This window comes from Protopterus annectens, chromosome 4.part0, assembly GCF_019279795.1.
Source record: "Protopterus annectens isolate FY-2018-M chromosome 4.part0, PAN1.0, whole genome shotgun sequence".
Taxonomy (NCBI): domain Eukaryota; kingdom Metazoa; phylum Chordata; order Ceratodontiformes; family Protopteridae; genus Protopterus; species Protopterus annectens.
Window position 1 is genome coordinate 582,805,720 of NC_056733.1, and position 26,619 is coordinate 582,832,338.

Here is a 26,619-nt window from a genome sequence, read left to right on the forward strand (position 1 = left end):
ACAGGTTAGCTATGTCCACAGGCTCAGTATATGTGGTATCATTAACTACCAGTTTGGCACAAATCAGCCTTTCCTTTTACGTTATGGATGTAACTAAAGAACACCTTATGGTTGTCCTTAGTTGTGGAAGCTAATTTGGATTCATAGTTTGCTTTGGAGGACTTCACAAGAAGTCTTATTTGCTTGTGTAAGCCGATGAGAGAGTGTTTCCAGTTTAGGGTTTGCTCCCTCTTACTCTTAGACAGTAATTTCTTCCTCTTATTGTAAAACCTATTAATGACAGGTGTCCACCAGGCAGGTTTGCTCTTTCTTGAGGAGCTTGTTTTGGTCCTATCAGGTATGGTCAAGTCAGTGCAGTAATACAGGTGTTTGTATAAAGCACTGGTGTAGAACTCGGCATAGTTGCCAGTTCCATCTGAGGGGGTGTGTGTAGTGAAGCTATTTATACCATCCTGTAAGAGGTTGTAATCTGTTTTGCTGATGTATTTTAGTTTAGATGCTGCTGGGGGGGGGTCAGGTGTGATAGTTGCTTCGAATGAGATTGATTTGTGGTCAGATCTCACCAGGGAAGACCTCACAGTGGGGGTGCTACAGTGGTCCCCCATATTGGTAAGCACCAGATAAAGGTTGTTGGCACCTCTTGTGGGGGTGTCATCCAGCTGGTTCAGGCACTGGAGTTAACAATATAGAAGAACCTTTGGGCAAGTGAGTTTGAGCACAAGTAATTTACCCAGTCAATGAATGGGTAGTCAAAGTCGCCCAAAACCATGGTGTTTGGATATATCTTGATAGAGTCAAGTAGATCTGAATAGGCAGAGTGGGTGTCCTGATTCATAGAGGGGGTCCTGTAACTAGCAATGACTTGAATAGGAGTCATACCAACAGTTAATTGCACCTTAAGTATCTCCAGGGAATCATACTGTTTAACCAATCTAGAGATGTATTTATCTTTAAAGAATATTGATATACCACCTCCTTTAGTTTAACACCTTCTGTTTGTGGTCTGAATGCGTGGAAGGAGGGGTAACCCAGTATGGCTGGGATGCTCTTCACAGCCTTGAACCAGGTCTCCATGATGCACAAATGTCTGCATCTTCCAAAGTGAGGACTCCTTCCAGTGAGTGCAGTTTCATGTTAAGACTCCTAGCATTTAGCAGCATAACCTTGAGGTTGTTTTTAGATGGTTTTTACTTGGAAATTTTGTCCTTGAGACACTGCCTAAAAAGGCACTGTGGGGGTAGGAAGTGCCTTATCTAGTAACCAAAATCCCAGGGGTGACAGATGCAGACCATCTCTGGCAAAGCATCAAGTTCTGTTGATCATGTTATCCCAGGATGACAGATACTGGATCCACTTAGAATAACATCAGAAGCTAAGACAATTATTGAAGTCAATCATTTTCTGTTTGTAGTGAGGCTTCATCCTAGGTGAAAGTAAAATGCTGCTTAAGGCTTTTGACATACCTGCCTGAGACACATAATCCGAGAGCTCAGTCATGTCTGTCCTCATATAGTTCAGAGAGGTACATCTCAAGTCATTCACACCAACATGGACTATGATATCATAACAGTAACTATCGTTGAGAGACTTGAGTGCACGTATGATATGGTGGATCCTAGCACCTGACAGACAGCTGATTGTGACCTTTTCCTTATCCAGCCTGGTGAGTTGGACATCTGTGTGTCTCACAATGGAATCACCTATGACTACTATGTCTGGTTTTGTGTTTGGCCTTAAGGGCTTGACAGGTGAGACACTGGTGCTTGAGCTATTATGTGTAATGAGTTCTGCAGAGGAAGTATTATGTGTAGCATGCTTGTGTTTGTGTTTGGGAGGTCTCTGGTGTTTGGGTATGTTTCTGGTGCGGACCTCTGCATATGTAGGTATGTGTGATGTGTGTTTGGGTGGAGTAGGAGGTGAGGTGTGCATGCTGACAACCCACTCATTGTTGTATGTACTGACTGGTGTGTTAGAGAGCATGAATTCAAGTTTCTTAATATAGTTGCATCTCTCATATGTTGAGTTTGTTTGGACTAGGAGTAGAGGGCTGTCAGTGAACATGAGGCAGTTGTGACACTGCCTCAGGATGCCCTTGATGACCAAGCTGGCTGGAGAAACTGTGGGAAATTGCCCATCCATAGTGTCAGGTAAATTTATATGGTCAGGAAAAGAGGTCACACATAGGAATGGCTAGTGGGCGAGAGGTGTGTTGCTACCTCTGAGGCTAGGCTTAGTGTTCCACCTGACAGTAGACCAGGGCTGCGAAGAATCTCTGGAATGTCATAGGCAAAGTGCTAAAAGAAAATTTAACAAGCAAAACATTTGAATCTATAATCATCAATGGTAATCGCAGCTACGTGGCAGTGCACGATGGTGTACTACATGCAAACAAGTGCAAATGCAGGGCTTACATAAAACAAGAAATAATCCTTTTAACCCAAACTAGCCAGTAAGGATGCTCTCTCTGAGCTCTAGTCCAATCACCCTTGATTAGATGGGAGCCAGACAGCACTCTCCTATCACAGTGGTGCAGAAGGGCCTTCACCAACAAGGAAGGCTTGAATTTGATGCTTAGAAGTTGTGAAACAGCCCCAGAAACTGCAAACCTAGAATGCCCTGAATGCTCATCTTTTCTACAGCAAACAAATACTAAATCACTGCTATTGATGGTGATGGAGTCTACGTATTGGGCATCGGGCTTGGTCTTTATTGTATCCCACCAGTAAAAATTTGCTGCTTCACTTTTTATTTTTCTCTTGTTTTCCCTCTCATATAGCATAGCTATATTGAGATCAGAGCAACAATGTACATTTTGTAGAACTGTTGGTGCCCAAGAACCTAGTGGACTAATTAGGATGTGAAAGCCCATGTACATGTGGTCATGTGTAAATATAAAGGCAGTGAGTCCCATTATATGAAATAATATTGGTTGCCTGTAACACTTTTGAAATGATTATAGTATAGAAGCTTCACATTATGCAGAACTTAAGTGATGCAGACACCATTGCTGAACCAGCATTGACTTAATTACATTGTCCTGCCTTACAGGCTTTGAAAGCAACCATTGAAAATAATAAGTATATAATACCTTGCAGTGCTTAATGTTTGTGATCAATTTTAAGCTTTTTCTTTAAACAATTTCAGGTACTGGAAAGAATGAGGACTATATATGCAAAACAAACCAATAGCAATAGAAAAAAATAAACCAGTAGCAGTGGGAAAGTGCTCAGTCAAAAGCAATGTATTTGTTTGAAGCATGATTCAGTGAATCGTAGCTCCCTAAGAATATATCAAGAGAAGAAACAATAAGGTTTTCCCCACAAACCTAGTTATTTCCTTTTTCCAAATTGCAGCTTTGCAGATAGTTGTAAAAAGCAACACATTGTGGAGGCAGACTCTGATTAATGGAGGGATATGTCAGGTTTTTTCAAGTAATGTCTACATTTCTTGTTATTCAGTAACATTTCTTCATTAAACTTTGTTCACTTTTTTAACAAACTACTATTAAAACATTTTTTCATTTGCTTTCTCCAGAAATACAGCTGAAGAACTGGAGCAATTTATTTATGATTGATGATATCTTGTTTAATTAAAAAACAAATTAAAATAACCAAAATGCTTAATATCATCTTTGGCTGTGCACTTTAATGATCATTAATCATATGATAATATTGCCATAAACCGTAAAAACAATTGATTTTGGAGGACAGCAAGCCACTTGTACTTCTTGATGTGATGGCTTAGCCCCTCACACCCACAGTCTTTATATATACTAATTCTGAGGCTGGAGAAACTTGGAGAAAAAGGGAAAGTGTAAAAGAACAGGGGCTGAAAAAAGTAAACTTAACTAACTTCTGCTCTATCTCTCATGATTCAAACTCTGACATAATAAACATCAGCAACAAACATACGCAACGTTCTTTATGTAATGTTTTGTGCACCGATAAATAGACACACAGTAAAATGTACTGCTGCCACTGGGCCACAAGCCCAGCTATTTTTAATAGTTTTGTACTATTTTGGTGAATTGTGTTATTTCTTAATGTGGGGACACAATAGTACTTAATATTAAGTTTAAAACATATTGCTTGAGAAGGTATATGTTAGAGTCCCATGAAACATAAATTTATTTCACACATATCCAATTTAAGACTTGTACCTTCCTAACTTGTAGTCTTCTGATGTGTTCCCAAGATGTTTCAGCAGCCTTTCAACACCCTCAGGAGTTGGACCATTCCAATGAGGCCATGTATCTGGACACAGGGACTTGTACCTGTCAACATAAAAAAAAACAGTATCCGCTCATACTTGGTAACCAGCTGAAAATAGTGCTTACTGCACACTGCCCATTTCAATGACCTCTGGTTTGTATCCTGCAACTTTCAAACAAACAATTTTGAGATGAAAGACACGAATGGGGAGAAGAATTATTGCAATGTACTGTGACAACTCATGAGAGAATGTAATGGGCGGGGTGCAAGGACTAAATTCTACCGCATGAATTGGTGTGAGGGCAAAGCTACTGACAAAAAAACAGACATCAGGAATTAATGTTCAATTCAGTCTGTATCTTACCTGTTGAAATTGTGATTCATAGTTTTAAGATTCTAACCTCAGTAATGCATTCTTTAAGCTGTACAACCAGGGATGGCTTTATTAAACTTTATTTTCAGTTTAGTAAACATTGTTTCAGTGCTTGTATGAAAAAAAAGCAGCCAAAAAACATACCACACAAATCAAAAGCTACCTATTAGGGGTACATAATAAATGCATACTTAGCATCAGTAAATACATTATGAAATATGATCTTGTCACTTCACGTTCATAGGTGGGATTTTACAGCTTCCATCTCTGCTGACACAAATTCTGATAATAATTAATTGATGTCTTAAGGACGGAGGAAATTATAGCCAGGAAGTAAGCTGCTGTGGTCATTTTGTAATATTTTTGCATTTATTATATGGTAATGCTAGGCTGTGCAAATGGAGTGACTCCTTGAGACAAGTTTTTCACATTGTTACTTTATAAGTTTTTCCAATGAGAACTACTGTGAGAATTAGTGGGACAAAAAACAAGCATGTCAGTTCCCTGGATAGAAAATATTATTAATTTGCTTTAATTTGCTTCAGTTTTGGATATCTGTCCCTCATATAAAAGACAGAGAGTAAATGGATAGCTTTCCTACTTGTTAGTATTGGATCTATAACAACTTCTTAGAGCCAAGCAGTGTGAATACAGATTTGACTAAAAGAAATTGCATTGTTCAAAAATTTCAGTAGCTTTTATGGGGTGGGCAGGGGTAAAGCCCGTTGTACCCTTGGCTATTCTTATATTTCTATGTTCATTATGCCCCAGTGCCTGCCGTCCATCAAGCTTACTCCCACTGACTCCAGCCCATTTACTTCTCTGTGGTGTGCTGCTTCCAGAACCATGGAGGCAACAGCCATCCAAAGGGGCCATCATTCAAGCAACCATGATTTTTTTTTGTGTGTGTCCTTGCCAGCATTATGGCTATGAGGACATTTAAAGGGCCTAACCCTAATCCCTGGGTAGAGTGACAAGATACCTGCATCATGGCAGGGATCTATAATGCACTCCCCTGTAAATGTATGCTCCCAGGGATATACTAATGAGGACTACCAGTAGACAGGTGGGCTAAATGTTCACCCCAGGACAACTAAACAACACCATTCTTCCTCCAAAGGATTCTGGCATTATGTATCTTGCTCCACCCTGTCCCCCTGGGGTGGGCACACCCATCCTCCCTTGCCAGGTCCTTTAAGTGTCTGATCTGCTATTTGAACTTGGGTCACCTGGGTCATAGTCTGGGCTTTATCTCTCAATGCCAGTTAATCTGGTTTCCTTTAATTTTAATAGTATCTATTCCAGGGTCACCAGACTATTATAGTGAGGAGAAATTTCTTTGTAGCTACTCTCCTAAAGAAAACAATTTTAATGAATTATCTACTAGACATAAGTTACTCATTTGTCTTGACTGCAACTGTGAAGCAGTAAGATTCAGGTGTGATTGTGTGAATGTGCACTGTACAACAACAGCAGTACCGATGTGTGTTATTACACTGGGGCCGAAAGCCAGGTGCCTTGATTTCATCCCAGAGTGATGATATTACTGTGTACCATTCAGTATTGGAGAGCCTTATTATCATAATACAGTGGTTTATTTACAGACATACAACTAAAAATGTGAGTTGAATAAGTTAAGTCACGGCCAAGTGTTCCTCTATGCATTTCCGCTGCACTGGAGCTGCTGATTCTTCTCTCCCTTTGCCCCATCCTTCCTCATTCTGTCCTAAACATCTCCAAACTCATTTGATGACCTACACTGTACTACTTCTTGGGCATTCAAAGGTCTAACCATCTTCTCTGAGAAGCAATATGTGTCATTTGATGCAATATTAATGCATTTTTTTCTCAGTCTAATTTAGACACAGTAATGCTATTGCATAACAACATCACTGCATCCATGGCTCAGATCAGTTGTCTTTATTGTACAGGCATTGCATACCTAAAGCTCTTCAGTAATACCCTGAAGTATTCTGAACAACTAAGTGTTTTTGGTTCCAGATGATACTTTTACTAACATTTAACAGTAGTATAGTGATGTTTTGCTTGGTCACTGATATGTTTGAGGTTTCTCTGTTACTGCTGATTCCCTCACTGTAGTCTGTGTTTTAAATATTAATTGGCACTAACTTGCAAATGAAACTAGACATATACGTATATATGTGTCTGTGCATGCAAATGTGTTTTTGTTTTGTTTATATAAATATATATATATATATATATATATATATATATATATATATATAATGTCTACTTCACTCTGTTGAAGGCCGAGAATATCAAAGCTAATATTGTCGGCATCAAAATGTCGAAAGCGAAAGTCATCACGTGTGTAAATGGAAATCTCCGTAAGGGGAGGTTTTCGTTTACTGCAATGTAGTGCGATCTCGGAGTTGGTATATTTAAGTAGCGAGGGTGTGGGGGGTGCAGGTGGCTTGCCCAGCTGCATAGAGCAATTTGTGTTGTATTTGGGTGTTTTTTTGTTTTTTTGTGCATGTTCGATGTTCGGGGGTTTCGATATTTTCGTGTTGATTATTAGTCTGTTGACAGTTTGAGTTTTTGACAGCATAATATAAATGTTATATATATATATATATATCTATCTATATATATATATATATATATATATATATATATAAGTATATATAATATATATAAGTATATATAATATATATATATATATATATATATATATATATATATATATATATAAGTATATATATATATATATATATATATATATATATATATATATATATATATATATATGTCCATTTCACATGACTGAAAGCTCAAAATACTGAAAACTCATTTGACTGAATTTCAGAATACTGAAAGCTTGCAATCCTGAATTGCAAAATACAAAACAGCAATGTGTACAGTACTATAAGGTAAGTAAAGGGTATATGCCCTTTTCCCCACTGCAGTGCGATCCTGGAGTTAGCATATATAGTTTGGGGGCTGTGGGGTTCGTAGCCCCCCATCTAGTTTGGTTTTATATCATCCAGTGTCTGTTAGTAATTTTTAATTTTGGAAAGAGTTAGTCGCTGGTGTTGTATGTGTGCATTTTATTCATTTTTTTCATTTGGTGTGATGAATTATTGGTAATATTTGCACGGTTTATTTGGTATTGTGAACCTAGGTTTTGTGAATGTTAATGTTATTTGTGATGAAATGTTTGGTATTCACAGATCTGTGCATATTTTGTTATGTTAAGCAATTCACAGTTGAGGGGAAACACGCGTCATGTCTACGGCTTAACATATTGTATTTTGCAATTCAGCATTGTAAGCTTTCTGTATTCTGAAATTCAGTCAAATGAGTTTTCAGTATTTTGAACATTCGGGATTGTGGAGTCAGTCAAATGAATTTCAATATTTCGAGCTTTCAGTCATGTGAAGTGGACCCACAAAATACTGAAATATCGAATTTCAGTTTTTCGAGACCATGAAATCGAATCCACACAACACAGAAACACCAAAACAACGAAGCCCAAAACCGCAAAATTCAAAACACCTAAAACACAGCACACACCAGACCACACATATACCACAACACCCACATCACAACATAAACAAACAGCACAAAACAAATCCACAAACCTACAACATAAATAAGCAGGGGGGCAAGCCCCCTTGCACCCCCCTACTTATATATACTAACTCCGAGATCGCACAAACAGTAAACAAAAGCAAACACACACACACACACACACACACACACACACACACACACACACACACACACACACACACACACATTCTACAATCCCTCACACACACATCACACATATCAGCACACTCACATACATTCAAACTCCCACCCAAAACCCTTACAAAACACTCACTTACCTGACATAACACCTAAATCCACACACAGCACCGCACACCATCCACATACAATCCCAGACATTATGTAACGTAAAGCCATAACCGCGAATTTGAGATATTTGCTATTTACAAACTTCAACTTTATAGTCTCGAGATACTGAAATTCGATATTTCAGTATTTCGAGATTATAAAGTGTTTATATATTGATATATATATATATATATATATATATATATATATATATATATATATATATATATATATATATATATATATATATATATATATATATATATATATTTTAAATTTTGTAAATTTTTTTTACATTTGTTTACTGGGAAAGTCTGACTGGAATGAGGTCCATTTACAGTGGAGGCCCGGGGAGAAAAGCTCCACAACAACACAATTACAGCAAAAAACAATTCTGTACAGAGGTATATATACAATCAAAGAGATATATCATACAATAGTTTGTTTTAAGCAAGCTCGGCTTATACATAGTAGACCCTGGATGTCAGTATCGGTAGAACAAAACACACATTGAGTGATGCAATAAAAAACTGATGCCATTAAGGAGACATCTCACAAGATAAAATAATATGTAAGATAGTAGGCCCTGTATGGGAGTATTTGAGTACTGTATACTAGAGATGGTAAGTAGTGAAGAGAGGAGGGTAGCAAGATTTGGAGGAGATGCATACATTATATATATATATATATATATATATATATATATATATATATATATATATATATATATATGAGCGCTACAGAATCCTGAAAGCTCAAAATCCTGAAGACTAAAATCCTGAGACCAAAATTTCGAAAGTTCAAAATACTGAAAATTCAAAATACTGAAAGCACACAGGATACCAACACTTACTATATTCCAGCACAAGTACATACAGAAACATATTACACTTCAATTATATGCAGGCGGGCAAGCCCCTTGGTACCACCCATTGGGGGGGCTGCACCCCTCACACCCCCGCTACTTAAATATATCAACTCCGAGACTGCACCTCAATACACTAAGTGCAATCTATACTGTATATAACACATTCAATATGCCGTAATATCAGTAAATATTTAGAACACTATGACTACTACTTGCTTACATTAATTAATATTCTGAGACATGTTTCTGCTCTTTTTGGATTTTTCACTGTTTTTCATTTTAGGCAAAACAAAGCCAGGAAAATAAAATCTCACAAGAGGATTGCATTGTATTAATGCATGCACTATGGCTCCATAATCTGGAATCTGAAAGGTCCATAAGCCTTGAAGTTCTGTTTAATTTTCTGAGTAGGATTGTTAGATCTAAGCATTTGAATTATACATTAATATATTTTCTTACACCAATTTTTAACATATCTTTTAGCCAATGAAGAAGAAATGATGTACTATGTTCTTCATTTTTACGCACATGTGGATATTGAAATACAATATATAGCATCACTGACTTATTATCCTCCCTGATGAAAGGCTCATGTCAGTCTGAAAGTAGTTGTACCTGTAATATAGAACTATAATAGAACTTGTATTTGTGTAATAAAAGATCTTACATCATTTCTGTGTTCCAGTGTTTTCTGGCACTAGACCATTAAAACATTTCTCCTTTATTTCGCCCAGAAAAATATTAGCATTCCACAGTATCTAACAGTTATATTCTTTACCTTCCATGAGACTGCTAATTAATCCTCTTCTTTGTATTATTTGTTCAGTTTTAACATCTATGCTATTTCAAGCAGCAGACAGCTCACAGTTTTTTTTAAAAATTCAGTACATTTATTGTCCCGACAAAAAAATGAATCAGCATTGTTTCATAAAAATAGAACAGGATGAAGCAGTAACAAGTGAAATAAAGCAAACAGTTCAGTCTTTTCAAATGTCAGATGGCACCTGTCCCAGCTAAGCTTTTGAATATTGGCTAAAACCTTGTTCATCCCATAGGGCCTTTCTTAGGCATTGCCAACCTGATAAACCATCCGGAATAGCTAAACCATCCCACAATAATCTGAAGGTGATGTGGCTCAGTGTCAGGAATCTAAACAAAAATGCCACTCCCTGCAAGTTCTCCTAACCCTGGAGGATGTAGATGTCTGTGTAGCTATTAACATATGGTGTAAATCCATGGAAATGCAGGACTATAATGCCTTCCACAAATGTAGACCACCCACTGCACAGAAAGGATAAAAGGCAGAGGTGTCTCAATATATATCAAAAACAATCACAGCTCAAGGCTGGTCAAGTTGTATGATCCATTTGAGCTCCTCTGTGTGCAGCTTACCATAGGCAAAGTCCTTCCCTTACAACTGTGAAGTATATATCCCCCTCTATGACCCAGGAAACCCATGCTACTTACTTAAACAAACTCGAGTCACTCTTCTTTTATCTCAACATCATCCTCACAGGTGACTTCAACCACCCCAGTATAAACTGGGAATCATACACAATCTCAAACATGCAGGCACAAAGATTCCTGGACTTTGGTAACACAAGTGCCCTAGCCCAGCGAGTCCACATGCCCACTAAGGACACCAACATTACTGACCTAGTCCTCACAAACATAGGGGAACATTGCCCCCTAGAGTGCAATGTCCTCACTGATTAGGTCAGACCATAAAGCTAGCTTGTTTGAAATAAAAATAAAACCTGGGACAACAGGTAACCCTGGACCTTCTAAGAATTATTTAAAGGCAAACTTCCTATATTTAAGTAACACTCTGGCAAAATTTCAGAGCCACCTTAAACCAAGGGAACACCACTGCTCATGTAGAGTTGTTCACAAAAAATCTTTACAATCATGTATACAGTGGCATAAAGACACTGGTACCTACCTAAAATAAGCAGAAGATAAACTCAAAAAACAAGCCACCCAGGTGGAATCTCAGCATCAACAGGTTGTATAATAACAGGAAGAAAATCATGACCAAAAATTGGAAATGCAATGTCCTGCAAGGTAAGAACTCCTTCATTAAACTAAATAAACAAATTAGGAGACTAATTAAGTCTACCAAAGGCAAATTTGAATTAAAAGTAGCCTCCCAATTTAAGGGTAACCACAAAACATTCTTTAGGTATGTCCAAAACTTCAAAGGCAATGCACAATAGTATGCCAAGTTAATTTTAAATGGAGACACCAATACTGAGATGGAGGATATAGCTAAATTACTGCCAATAAATTCTGCTCCAATTTGAAACTGCTTTCTCCCCAAGACAACTTCTAGGAAATACCCCCAACAATAGCTTCCCCCAACTATCACTGGGGACAGGTCCTCAATGCATACTCCAAGGCCAAAAATACTGCATCGATGGACATGATAGTATTTCAGGATCCCTACTTAACAACATGAAACATGACCTATTGGGACCATTAGGACCATATTGAGTCATGGCCTTCAAACAGGCTTTGTGTCATGCAAATGGAGGACTGCAACTTTTATCCCTCTGCATAAGCGTAGGCCTTCACAAACTAGGGAAACAACCACCAATGCATGTCTGTCTATTCTCATATATAATTCCATTGAAAGAATAATCATGGACATGATAAAAAATGACGTAGGAAACATTCAGACATTGAATCCAACACAGTCTTGTTTCATGAAAGGGCGGGTAATGCCTACTCAGCCTCATGTGCTTCTTTGAGAAAGTCACCAAAGCAATGGACAAGGGCATAACAGTGCATTCTGCCTACCTCAACCTGTCCAAAATATTCAACACAGTATCCTACTCAGGTATCATAAACAAGCTCACAAAATTAAGTATAACCCCATATTTCATAGGTTCATAGATTACTACTAGGCTAACTGCCCTTGGGGGCAATTTTAAGCCTAGCCAATTACCCCATTTGAGAATCAAACCCCGCACTATGTGTTTCTAAGGTAAATACCTTAACCATTATGCCAACCTCACTTACTGGGTAGCCATCTGGCTCAATGATAGGCACACAAGAAGTCAGGATAGGTGAGTCTATCACCACAAAAATGCCAGTTACTAGTGAGACCCTCAGGGCTTGGTGATGAGGCTGCTCCTTTTTGGCATCTACTTCTCTGAAATCAAGCCCAGCATCAAAGACTTCTGGCTCACCAAAGTCTCAGAAGATAGCAAACTAGGTGCAGCCATAAAATCCCCCAAAGACATAAACATCCTCCAAGAAGGTCAGACATGGACTAATAACTGGTGTCAGAGTCATGGTCTAAAACTCATTGCCAAAAAATAAAAAAAGGCTACTAATAAAATGCTCAAAGTGGCTGAAGTAACTAGAATACTTTTATTACTAACAACAAAACATTGACCATGTCTTCATCAGAATAACTAACCTATACTCATTCCTTTTTAAAAAAAAGCACATTAACCAAATAGACTAATTAATATCAGATGACTAATTCATTTGCATCTTCGTTTGTTCATATTGCTTTTTAACATTACTGTATAACTGACCATTCTATTAAGTCCTGGAGATGCATAGGCATTCAGAATAAATTGCCATTTCATTTCTAATCTGCTCATCTTTCCGAAATAAAAGGAAACATATTAAAGACGTTGTACATTATAAACCACTAATTCAGAATTACATGTGAAATAGCCTGGAATGCTTTACAATTTTTTACTTGCTTGACAATAAAAATTAGAACTTTCTGATATAAACCTACATAAAGTACATCTTAAACATTTAAACATGCCTATTTTATTCTGATGCTGACTAATTTTATTTGATTGTTCTTTAAAAATATTAGTGGAAGGTTTACCTTTTTTCATTAGGGATAGTTTTCATATAAAAAAATAAAGGTATTGATGTGGGGAAAGAGGAATGGTTTGTAACAGTGGGTGTGCAATCTTTATATATGCTTATTCCCCATGAAATAGGGATAGAACGGGTTTCCCATATGTTATATCAATATAAGGAATATATAGATGGTGAAATTAAATTAATTATTGAGAACATTGAACAAGTTTTAAATCATTTTTTCTATGTTTGTAGAACATTTTTTACAGACAAAAGAAAGGTGTGGCTGTTGGTGCTAAGATGATACTCAGTTATGCCAATTTATTTATGGCATATTGGAAAACCATGATTTTCAGAGAGGTTCCTGGTTATGTCTCAATGTTAAAGCATATCACCATTTTATTGATGATATATTTTTATTTGGATGGGGACTGTAGAGAGTTTGGATGTATTTATTGATAGTATCAACAACAGTACTACCTTTTTAAAGTGTACATGTTGTAGGAGTATTGATAGAATTTGTTTTTAGATGGTAAAGTTTTTAACAAACAAGATAGTGAGAAGCTTTTTTTCTGTTATATCATATAAAAATACAGCTAGTAATGCTATATTGCATTATAATAGTATGCATCCTACATATTTAAAGAATAATATAGTTAAAGAACAAATTATGAGAATAAAAAACGTATGTCAGATTTAGATAAGATTGATAGTTTAGATGAAAACATTTTTTGTTCAGAGGGTATCCCCAAAAATGTTTAAAACTTACTGTAGGAGAACTCTGATAACTATGGATAACAAGAATAAAAGGGGTCCCTATTACTTCATCGAACAATCGGTTCATTGAATGGCATTTTGGACCACATTTTATCAAACACGCTGTTTGTCGAACCATTTTGAGATTGCATTACAAGTGAGAATTTAAACATTTGCCCTTTCCTCATGAAAGTGCACTCTCATAGGTTGATATATATAATTAGCAGGGGGCATGGGGGTGTAGCCATTCACAAGACGAAGGGTCAATGCACAGCATTTCCAATGAAATGCCATTTGATGATCCAATTTTTCAATGAAGTAATACAGACCCAAATAAAGGTACTGACAGAGAATGTGCAGTAGCTATGCCTGTTGTGTTTTCCCTAGATAGTCACTATATTAGGGATGTGGTTAATAACAATTGTCATATTTTACCTGGGAATGATGAAGTAGCTAGTCTGGTTGGGAAGAGGTCTTGGTTTATAAATAAGAAGGGTAGAATTTAAAAAATATATTTTTGAAGAACAATCAAATAAAAATAGTCAGCATTAGAATAAAACAAGTACATTTAAATATTTAAGCTGTTCTTTATACAGGTTTATATCAGAAAGTTCAAATTTTTATTATGAAGCAACTAAAAAATTGTATAGTGTTCCAGGCTATTTCACATGTAATTCCGAATTTGCTGGTTTATTATCCACTGTGTCTTTCATGTGATTATTTTTATGGTGGAAAGACGAACAGACAGCTTAAAAATAGAATACATGAACATCGGTATGCTACTAAAAATAAAAATTATAGGAATGCTTTGGCAAATCATTCTATAAATTATAAAAGTTTCAAGAAATGTATTTTTACAGTGATTAATTTTGTTCTGAAGAGTATTAATGGTAATAGAGATGATGAAATAAACTATTTAGAAATTAAACGGAAACTTATTTTGAATGGCTGTGTAACAGCAGGATTTAATGGAAAGGTCAGTTGAAAAGAAATAGGAACAAAAGAAGATTTAAATGAATTAGTCATCTGATATTAATTAGTTAACTAAGTTAATGTTTTTTTTTTTTTAAAAGCAATGAGTATGAGAGTTATTCTGATGAAGGCTCGGTGTATGGTCGAAGGCGCTCAATGTTTTGCTGTTAGTAATACAAGTATTCTAGTTACTTCAGCCACCTTCAGCATTTTATCCATTGTTTTTATTTTATTTTGGCTTTATACAACCAGCCAGCCTTTTTTTTTTGATTTTTGTTTTGTTTGTTATTCAATGCCAAAAAATGCTTAATAATATCTTTTAGAAAGGCAACCATCCCTGGAAATTACTGTATTGATAATACACCCCTAAATGTCGACCCTGTTGTTAGGGATTTGGGAACGCATGTAGAGAGTGACTTGGCCTTTGATCATTATGTGTCTACTATAGTAAGGAATTATTACTTATTTGCAAGGGTATGGTCTAGGTCCAAAGATGTCATTGTTCAGTTTTACTCATCCCTCATTAGACCAGTCATTGAGTACAATGTCCCCTTTGGTATATACCTGACCAGGAATATGCAACAACTGGGGCATCAGCAGAAGTATCTCACAAAAAAGAAGACATGGTTTAGACAACATGTCCTGTGCTGGCCACTGAGAGGCAGTTTATTCCTGGCCTTCAAAACATCCTCTGGTCCAGCCCTTATGGATCTGCTGCACCTCTGCAAAACAAATGGCATTAGAAACACCCAACCTAAACCTCATCTGCAAAATAAATATGACATGCTGGAGGGACAGGTATGTATCTTAGAGATTATACCTTCTCTGGAACAGGCTTCCCGTCCATGTGAAACAGAGTTCCTCCCTGCACTTATTCATGTACAACACGGATTGGTGGATGGGAAATTGAAAATTTACCCCAGGTCTGCCATCTATGTCCCTATTAGCAAGAGAAAGCTAAGTGATTGACTACCTATACCCAAGCTATAACCCAATAAAAGGAGTGGTACCAAAACCTGTCAAATATACTGGGGAAGCATGTCTGGGCTTAAAAAGACCCTTTGAGGTTATTAGTATAATAATTACCAATGAACCTATGAGTTTATGAGCAAACAAACAAACAAACAAATAATCTAAGTACTGATAATCTCAAATACATTTCCCAGATATGGTTCAGAAAAAAAAATAAAAGTATTTTACCAAGAACCTTTGATTCAAAACAGTCAAGCCTCCTTTAACAGGACTTCCATTGGCTATTATGGTCTGTGCATGTAAAACTTTATCTTAGAGCTGAATGTTCTGGCTTTGGTTTATCTCTTCTTCACCCAAACATGCTCCAGAGTCCTCTGGATCCTTATTATAACAACTTCTACTTTGTTTGTTTTGACCCTGCCTTATATAGGGTCAGATACACATCAAGCAGTGATTTACCTTGCCTGCAGGTATATTTATTAAAGAGGGTCAGCCTCTATATCCCTCACCTATGCATTCTGTTAGTGAACACTGGAATAGTGAAAGCAGGATGGCTGCAATGCCAGTGCTCAACTATGGATCTTGATGTTCCCTTCTATTTGTAGCAGCCACTGCAGTGTGGCATTATCTGTAACTAGGGTAACTACCATGCCCAATAAATAATAAGCATACTAGGACCCATTTAATTGCCAATCTCTCTCTCTCTCTCTGTATTATGGAATATCTGGCTTCAGCTTTTGTCAGCTTTCTATTTAAAAAGGATATTGGGCTTTACTCATTTCCCACTTCCTGACCCCAAACCAACCTCTAATCCCTCCACTGAAGCATCTATATAAAAAATGAATGATCAGGAAAAGTCAGAGAACAGTAGAACTTGAACATGGCATAGACTTAAGTCTCATATGTTTCTAATGTTCACCTACCTTTTCAGACTATTTTCCCTTGCTACAGAGGCAGACTGGAGAAGCAAACAAATAAGATCCGGAAAGTTCAAAGGTTCCTAGGTTCATAGGTAGGTACTAGGCTATTGGCCCTAGGGCCTATATAAGCCTAGCCAAAAAGGTACCCTGACTTTCGCCACCCAAGAAAATTAATTTCCTGTGCCCCTGTCGAGCAGAGCCACAGAAGTGATTCCCAGGGTGAATTTCCTATTTCCCATCAATCATCAAGATTTTTCTTGAAGAGTGCTAATAAGGAGCTTTGTTTGATATAGTTAGGTAGTTTGTTCCAGAGTTTGGGAAGTCTCTGGAACAGAAATCTATCCCTCCAGCATGTTCTGTTTATTGTGGTGACAAGGTTTAGATCCCTAGAGCATGTAGCTCGGAGGGATTGGGATTCCTTTAAGTGGAGCATGTCCAACAGCTCTGGGTTTGACATAGCTTTGTATGTTAGGCGATATGCGACGGAGTAAAGTGGAGTTAAAGCAGGAGTTTTTTTAGACGGTCTGCGTAGGGCATCTGTTTGAGGCTGGCAATCCTCTTTGTGAGGTATTTCTGCAGCCTTTCCAGTTGTTGTAGATGTCTTGTGAGGTACATATCAAAAGGGACATTGTACTCTATAATGGATCTAATGAATGATGAGTAGAGGGGAACAATTACCTCTTTTTTCCTGGATGAGAAACCTTTTGTGATGAGGTGTGCCACATAGAAGGATTTCCTGTCTCCTGTGGTGATGTGATTATCAAAGGAGAGACTACTATCCACCTGTGTCCCAAGGTCTCTTATCACACTTTTGGTGTTAAGTAGACTACCACCTATGTGGTAGATCATGGGTACAGAGTTTTTACCAAAAGGGATGACAATGCACCTTTTGGCATTGAGCTCGAGGCCATGGCTTTGACACCAGGCATCTGTCTCAGTGAGGCCCTTTTGTAGGATGTCCACATCATTAGGAGTTTTGATTATGGTTCCTAGTTTGCAGTCATCTGTGAACTTCATTAGCCAAAGACCTTCTGTGTTAGCTTGTACTTCAGAGAAGTAGATACCAAACAGAAGAAGACCCAGGACTGAACCCTGTGGTACTCCACTTGTCACTGGTCTGAAGTCGGATTTGGGGACTCTCTCTCTCTCTTTTATTTTGTTTAGGTCACTTATTTGTTTTTTTTTTTGGTCTGCAAGGTCAGCCCAATGGCTTCTTTTCCTGCACCCAGTTGATCCATTAATTTCTCCATCCTGGTGAGTACCCTCCAGTCCATTTTTCCTCAGTGGGAACATGCAGTTAGGAGTTAGGAAGTGGAACAGTCTGTAGAATATATGGAATGTGCTATCCTCACCCACTCAGCAGCCTGTGAGTTCCATCACTGCTACTTGGAGAGGTGTGTGAGCACATGCACAACCTCCAGACTAAGTGCCATATCATGTACTGCATGGCATGCTACCTTCTTCATGCAGTGCATTCCTGCAGGTATCATGAAGGCAGTGAGAAACTGCTTTCCTCCCCACAGGATATTTCAGCCAATGTCAGCTGCTCACTTTCAACCCCCCCCCCCCAGTCCCTCCAGCTCCTGTTCTGCTAGACAAGCATGGGTCAGCTGTGATGCAGTTAGAGCTTTATCCCTTTGCACCACAGGGACAAGGGACTGGACATTCCTTGACAGCCTCAAGTTTCTTTTTTGGTGGTTCACTCATCCTCGTACCAGTTACATAGCCAAGATAGCACACCTTGGCCATCCCTACTTTACACTTTGGTGCATTAATGGTAAGCCCAGTCTACCTTAGAGTCTAATATCACTTGAACTTTGGAAGATGTGAGTCACAGTCTTTTGATTGGGTACCTGCAACATCCAAACATCCTGCAGTATATGAATGATGGGATCTTAGAACACAGTCCATCAGTTTTTGGAATGTGTCTGGGAACCCATGGATGCGAGAGAGAGAGAGAGAGAGAGAGAGATGGAGTGAGAGAAAGACACTATACCAAAATAACCCATCTGCTGTTCTTTTCTGAGGGGAATAGCCTTAGGAAATTTGGTAGAATAGTTGAATACTACCAAAATATACTGGTGTCCATTGTTGGGCTTGAATAATGGTTCTACAATTTCCATAGCAATTCTCTCAAAATAAACTACAGTTATGGGCATTGGAATCAGCGGATTCCAGAAGCCAGGGTTAACTGGCTATCTTTTTGTACTCAAGACAACTGACATTATAATTTTCAATTTCCTTCAGGATACCTTGCCAATAAAACCTACCCAGGATCCTTGCTTGTTTTTTTATACCCAAATGGCTTTATAACACATTTTATGTGACACTTTTATGATCATACAAATAAAAGTCTTAGACACCAAGAGCTGCTATGTAACTACCTCTATTCTTTTACTACTCTGTATACCAGGTTGTTTTACAGCACAGACTAGGGATAGGATGGGGAATGTCTTACAGGGGAATCTCCGTTCACCACCTTAGGTTTGTTCTCTCAAATACAGCAAAAGGTTTTGTCCTCCCACTGGGCTGTCTTGAACAGAAGTGTATTTAAGGTGGGGTCAAGGAGGGGCAGCATCCCTGGTTGGATGAGGTTAGGGTCAGGATTATGAGAAATGAGTATGCCCTTTTCTTTTTTTTTGCTTTTGCTCCACATTGTGTCATAAGGGCATTACAGAAGTGAGAGGACACTTCAAGAAGGATCACCACATCAGACTGGAGAGAACTTAATGTTGAGAGGATCCATATCAGTGAGCAGAACCTGGTGCCAGATGAGCTGACTAGGAGTATGCTTAGCCAGTATATTTGGAGGTCATAGAGACTGGGATCCTTTCCCTTCTGTGTGCTTTGGGAAGTATAGGACTCTGCTTCAAATCCCACCAAGCAATTATGGGGAATGCTGTGGTGTTCTTCTCTCCATTTAAAGATATATCAGTCCAATGCTCTAAAGAATTTTCTTCTGCAGTCCAGAGACCTGAACTTCTTTCTCCTTTTGCGGTTCTTCTCTTATGATAATAATAGTTTGTTTGTTTGTGTCTTTCTTCTTTTCCCGGTTAGGGGTTGCCACAGCAGAATTCCAGTCCGCTAATGATTGGTAGTTGATTTTTACATGCCAAGTTACCAGCCCTGACACACGACCTTCAACGAAGGTATGCCCATTCACATATGTCTCCACGCAGAAGACGCTCTAGCTGACAATCGAACCGGACAGCGTCTTACTGTGAAGCGACAATGCTACCGCAGCACCACCACCACGGATCTTATGATAATAATAGTAATAACAATAATAATAATAATGATTATAATAATATCCATTTGTTACCTAGGTAGGCCCACTGGTCATACAGCCCCTTTTCAGGAGGAATGCAGGAGCAGTGTATGGTTAAGTGACTTGGTTTACATCACAACAGCTGGCAAATGAGGATTGGAGGAATCAAACTCTGTACCACAGGAGTACAGTCCACAACCTTAACCCTCTGAACCATTTGTCTTGTGGTCTTGCCCTGATCTTAAGTCTCTGGTAACCCACATCATGTTTGGGTACCACTGCTCCCTTTGTCTGTTGGTTATCACTGTATGAACTGTAATACAGAGGCAAAGGACATCTTCCTTCCTGGTAAACATATCTGCATCTTGTCTTCCAGGACCTTCTGCAGTTCCTTCTGGCTGCTCAGAACCTTTGGTTCTGCATATGTGTAGTCTAGTGGAATATGTAATTGGTAGGGGAATAAATAAACCTCTGGCTATCTTGAACTTCTAATTGCATAAGTTGACAGATGCTAACTTGGACTTTCTGGAGGACATGCTGCTATGTTCATTTTGTTTTTTTTTTTTTTTTAGTTAGTTCCCAGTTTAAGGTTCACTGATGGCGTGCTATTTTGCGGACTGAGTTGCAGATTTGACTAGTTAATTCGTATAGGTTTATTAACTCATTTGGGGTATTACCTGTTATAAGCTGTTAAGTCTCCTAGTATTAGGGTTTCATGGTGTATCTGTTGGCATTTGTAGTAGACAAAATTTTTGGCAGTTGTAAAGTTTTTACTTGGAGGATTTAAACAGCTGAAAGCACATTGTTTTTTCTGTTGATTTTGAGGAGAGATATCAGGATTCATAAAAGAAAAGTGGCAAAAACAGACGGACAAAATGATGATGAGGTATAGCAGCTCAGAACTGATCTAACCAAAGACTCGGGACAGAATTTAAATATAGTATTAGAAGATTTGGCTTTACAGGACTTATAAAAGTGGTACAATAAATATTGCAGTAAGGGAAGAACAGAGAGGGAAATTAAGGAATGTGGTAGCAAAGAAAGAGTGCATAATGAAAAGGACAAGAAAGTAAATGTCACAGACAGTGAAAAAGTGGAACAGAATACATTGTTAGCAGTGATGAGGTTACAGTGGGGACCCAGGTTGATAGTAGTCATTGTCTTCACCCACCCATGTAAGTAAGTAGTTAGGAGAAGACTCATTGCATGCCCCCTTATCATGAAGGGATTCTCATCAGACCAATGATTGAGTACCTGACCCGACACTTGCAGCAGCTGGAGCTGGCATTGTTCAAGAGAAATCTTGACCAATGGATGGGAGATCGCAGATATACCAGAAGTACCACTGAAAATAAATAACGAAGAAGGAGTGGAAGAGATAGATTATTCGTGTAATATAGACAAAGCAAGTAATATTAATATAAAATACATATGTACATTAATATTTGTACTGTATAATTGCACTAAGGTATATGTAAATGCCAGTTGTATTAACTGTGGAGGGTACAGTTATGTATCTGTGGGGGTGATTGTTAAATCATGTCATTCCAGTTACATTTAAATTATGAGTCTGGGTGAGATATTTACTACAAGACTGCAAAAAGAGAAAGGTAGGCAGTTTTTGCAGCAAAAGCTACATAATTACACTTTTTTTCTTTTGGGGAAGCTGTAGCATGTGTCACTATAATGATTTTGACTTTTAGCCTTTTTTAATAGTAACGTGCTCTTGTACTATTGTGATCTTAGATGTGGATATATGCTTGGTTGCCAAATAGAAGCATGAAAGAAAGGAGAGGTAATTAGTGTATAAATTATAGGGAGTAAGTTAGCATGGAATGATGCTAAATTAAATTAAGGTAACATTAAGTGATACTTTAATTCACTTATAGGATGATATAATTTATGTCTTAAGTTTATCAAGTATGTACAGGAATGGACAAACTAGATGGTACAAAGCATCCCTCTCTATTTCCATACTTTATGTTTCCATGTCTCTAGGTATACTAGAAATAGCTAAGGGCATAAAAGGACTGTATGTCATTTGTTTACCATATCTATTAATAGCAAACTGTTAATGCTGGCAGCAATGGACATTGTCTTTCATTGCTCTAACCTAATTTTAAATTTAATTTTATATTCATATATAGTGTGCATAGGTTTACTTTTCTTTGTATTGCAGTTTAGTCTGTAAGGGGATTTTACATTTACTTTGTGTCAGTATTCAATGTTTAAGGTTGCTTGCTTGCTATATTTTTCTTTATCTAATTAATATTTTATGTTTAAGGTTTCTTGCTTGTTACGTTTTCTTTATGTGATTAGTTTTTGACGTTTAAGGCTGCTTGCTCAGCTGCAGTTGTTATTGTGTAATATTGTTACCGGTACATTGTTGTAGCGAATGCACTATCACTTTTATGCCCTTTCTCCTAACATGTGCGCCCATAGAGTTTATTAAGTAAGGAGGCTATGGGAGCAGGCTCCTATGCAAAAATGCTTCAGTGTTAGTAGATGGTAATTATTATTTGTCATTGTTAGCTGACGTTTGTATGTCCTTGTTCTTTGCCTGGATGCCATTAAAGAAAAGGAAATTAAAGGTTTAAGATCTGTAAGTGAATAGAAGTAGCAACAAGGCCACAATAAAAATAAAAAAGCAAAGAACTGCAAACCATCAATAGTCAGTAAATACTGCTTTGCAGTATTCACAAATAATGGCAGAGTAGAGGGGTCCAAGAAATATTATGGCAGTGAGGAGTCACCATCCCTTTTACATAACATCTCACAGTACTGTGGACAATTTAATTGGTTTAGACATGGAATAACAGACTGAACTAAAAAGACCAACTGTGATGGCATCAGCATAAAATCTGAGAGCAGCGTAAGACCTGGGAACTCAAAATTAGACAACAGAATTGCCCCAAAAGGGCAAGATTAAGGAAAAGAGTATTCATTATTGATGTAATGGAGATACAACTTGAAGGACAAACTGTAGAATCCCAGTATCTACTGAAATGCAGCATCTGTAATTGCATAGATTTTCAGGGGCTAAATGGTGTTGCACAAATGTAATTTTGTGATGCTGTTGTGGACTGGGTAAAAAAAAAAGAAAAAAAAAAAAAATATATATATATATATATATATGTGTGTGTGTGTGTGTGCGTGTGCGTGTGCGTGTGCGTGTATGTGTGTGTGTGTGTGTGTGTGTGTGTGTGTATATATATATATATATATGCATGAATGTAACATTGTACAGTTAGTATGATATAAATTAATATAATTCAATACATTGTGACAAATTACTGTTGTGAAATACTAGAAACAATATTCTTTCTGGCAATGCATACATTTAATTTAGCACTCCATCATATAACTGTCAGTTTGAATATCAATTACCTAAAGAAGATACACTGAAAAATACATTTTGTAATGCTGCAACATCATGACCTAAGAATTAATTAATTTTATCAATATTAAATCATAACAGTATTAAGCTCATAAAACATCCCAGTGATTCATTACTATTCATTGAATAATTCCAATCCCTTTTTCTCAAGCAGCCTAAATAAGCTAAACAACATTACAGTTAGAGTCTCTATACATAAGAAATGTTTACAAACAAGTGTTAATGACATAGTGGGTTTTGCTGTTGAGTTTCTGATATCATGATTTCATTGTTCTGATACTAATTCATTTCATTATATATTTCTTTGACAAGTATATTATTCATAATAGTGGTATTAAATGTTAGCTGATTGTCTCCATTGACTGTGACAATAGGTAAACATTCACAATATAATCGGCTGATCATGTATGATGACTTTTCACAATGTGATACTCACCGCTGCAAGAAGGGCTCATACTTTCTACGGTATGCAAATCCTGCACGCCTCACCTGCAGGTGTTCCATTAGTCCTAGATACTTAACTTGGTGCTTAACCAACATATCATTAAACTTGCCTGTCAAAGCAAAAACAGCAATAAGGAGGTCATAAAATCAAATCAATAGTTTTCTACAGTATCAGTTTTGCTTATTCGAAAGTAGCAGAAAGCATTTTTAAATTTTTTTATTTATATTTTTATTTTTTTTTCTGAACAAGAATGCATACTAAGCTGTGATTTATTTGGGGCAGGTCTATTTTGATGGGCATAGTGTCAAATATTTCAGACAAAAATGCTTGGATCGTGATTTCCTGAACACTTAATTTCAAAAGCAATTTCAACTAAAAAGTACAAATCACCAAATACACTTTGTATTAAAATCTCTCCAATATAGTTCAAAGATGTAATCTGTTTGGGGTGGCAGATCCCTGACATTTTCATGACTACTGTCAAATTATAACCAATTTTGAGTTTGCAAAACTTTGCAGAAAAAGGGGTGCAAAATTGCATATGCCCATTGTTCAAGACCCAGTGACAATGTCCAGTACAGTATTGATTTTGGACAGGCATTATAATTAGAGGTAAATATGTTTTACAAAGATTCAACAACTGATGACGAAAATGATCTGATAAGGAATCCTTGCTGTACACTGTTTTCCTGCAAGTGTTTTAGTACTGATCCCATTCATGGATATAAACGCTGAAGCACTTTTCTAAAGACAAAGGATAATATAAATCACATTGCTGGAGATATATAATATAATAAAACTGGATAAATAGGATAATATAAATGAGATTGTTGGAGATATATAATATAATAAAGCTGGATAAATAGCATATGTTCTAATAATATCATTACCTTAAAATATCTATTAACAAAATGTCCAGTCTTAATTAGACTTACTTAGCATTTTAAACAACATGTTACAGCTTTTATGGGGCAAGTTCAAATTATTCTGAAATTATTAATCAGAATAATTTTATTTCAAAAACTGTTTTGCCATAATTTTGTAAACGTTATTTAAAATGGCATAGAACTAGTTGTTTTCCCTACTTATTTTTTGTATTTTGTGCTCACATCATTTTACTTAAAAAATGAGGATGTAAGCAATAGTCTGTAGACAAAAAATCTACTGCAACTTTGAAATGCATAGAAATGATGCATTTCTAAAACATTCATTGTATGTTCTCTATGGGTTTTCGCCAGATGCTGAATTTTCCTCCCTCATCACAAAGGCTTGCAAAAAAGTCCTCCAAACTTTTCAGCTGTAAACCAACAAAGCAATGTTGAGACCACAGGGTGAACATGGTGGTAAAAACACTTGAATGCCAGTTTCAATGTGTAACTACACCTTTTTCAGTACATCTTAAGGACCAAATCACATGACTGCTAAATAAATATTGTAGAAACAACATAATAAAGAATTTAAAGTCATACAACTCTCAGTAACAGATAAAATATGAGACATCTCATTGGTTATTTTATCCTGGACTAAATAGAGCTCAAAGTGTTATAATCCAAAATTCTTTCCTATTAGAAAGTAATTTCTACAAACCAAAACAAGTGGACTTGAGGAGCATGATCCTATCAATACCTATAAAGGCCACTGGATATTTTATCATGTAAGATCATAGGAAGTTTAAGGCAACTGAGCATTGTGACCATTACACCTTTACATTTCCTACTCTAGACTGTACCTCCCCTCTCAGGGAGGGCTAAGACAGTTGATCCTAGGGTGAATTTATAAACAGCATCCAATTATTCAGTGCTTGTTTGAAGGAAGATAGTGTATCACACTGGTTGATCTGCAGAGGTTGTTTGTTTATTCCAGAGATGAGAGAAACACTGAGTTTCAAATCAGTCTCCCCACCTTGTTTTGTTAATCTGCTTATCCAGATTTAGATTCCTGGTTTTGGTATTTGTGGGAGTGTCTGACATGTGAAGGTACAAAGATTTTGGATTACTGGATCCCTGATTACACAGAAGACAAGGTGCAGGTCATTCTGGGGAGTGTATATGATAAGGTTTAGAGGCAAAGAAGACAAGGTGCAGGTCATTCTGGGGAGTGTATATGATAAGGTTTAGAGGCACAGTGCTTCTACTCTTTTTCTCATATCTTACAGCCTTTAAGCCAACAGTATTCTTTGTTAAGAACCTCTGTGGTATTTTCATTTGTTTGATATGTCTGGTGTTGTACCCCCCCCCCCAAGAGGGTGTTGTATTCTATACTGGAGGAGTAGTTTCAGCCCAGACATTAGTAGTTTATTGGCCGTTTTGGGCTAATTTCTATCTCTTTCATTTCCCTGCTATAAAACCCGTATTTGTGATGTTTTTGCAATTGTATACAGCTCAGCAAGCTCCTGCCTGGTGCCCTGCAGAGTTCTACAGCAACAGAGAGACAAAAGAGAGACTTTGGAGTGATTAAGTATCATTTTAGCTAATTCTGCCTAAAACGCTGATTTTTTTTTAGAGTTTCTGTGATTTAAAAAGCTTGTTTCAGCTACATATTGTACTTATTTTACTGCCTGCACTTTAACAAAGTCGTTTTTGTGTTTAAATTACCTGTTTAACTGTTGTAGGCTACACACTCAAGTGTGATAGCCATTTCTGTGCATTTAAAGTGTTTTTTGATTGTATCTGTTTTATTTTCTGAAAAAAAAACAAAAAAAACCCCTGTTTTCCCACCTTTCTATGCTAGTATAGTTCAGTTTTC

At 37.2% G+C, this 26,619-nt stretch overlaps 1 protein-coding gene across 1 annotated transcript in view; it reads right to left on the reverse strand.

Annotated features, from left to right (window-relative positions):
• The window catches only part of MYO1H (myosin IH), an 835,299-nt gene that overhangs the window by 440,543 nt on the left and 368,137 nt on the right, over positions 1 to 26,619 (reverse strand). The window contains exons 18-19 of the mRNA XM_044068514.1: positions 23,866 to 23,983; positions 4,160 to 4,273 (exon numbers count right to left, since the gene is read on the reverse strand). Of these exons, the coding sequence (XP_043924449.1) occupies positions 4,160 to 4,273; positions 23,866 to 23,983 (232 nt within the window). The remainder of the gene's footprint in view (positions 1 to 4,159; positions 4,274 to 23,865; positions 23,984 to 26,619) is intronic.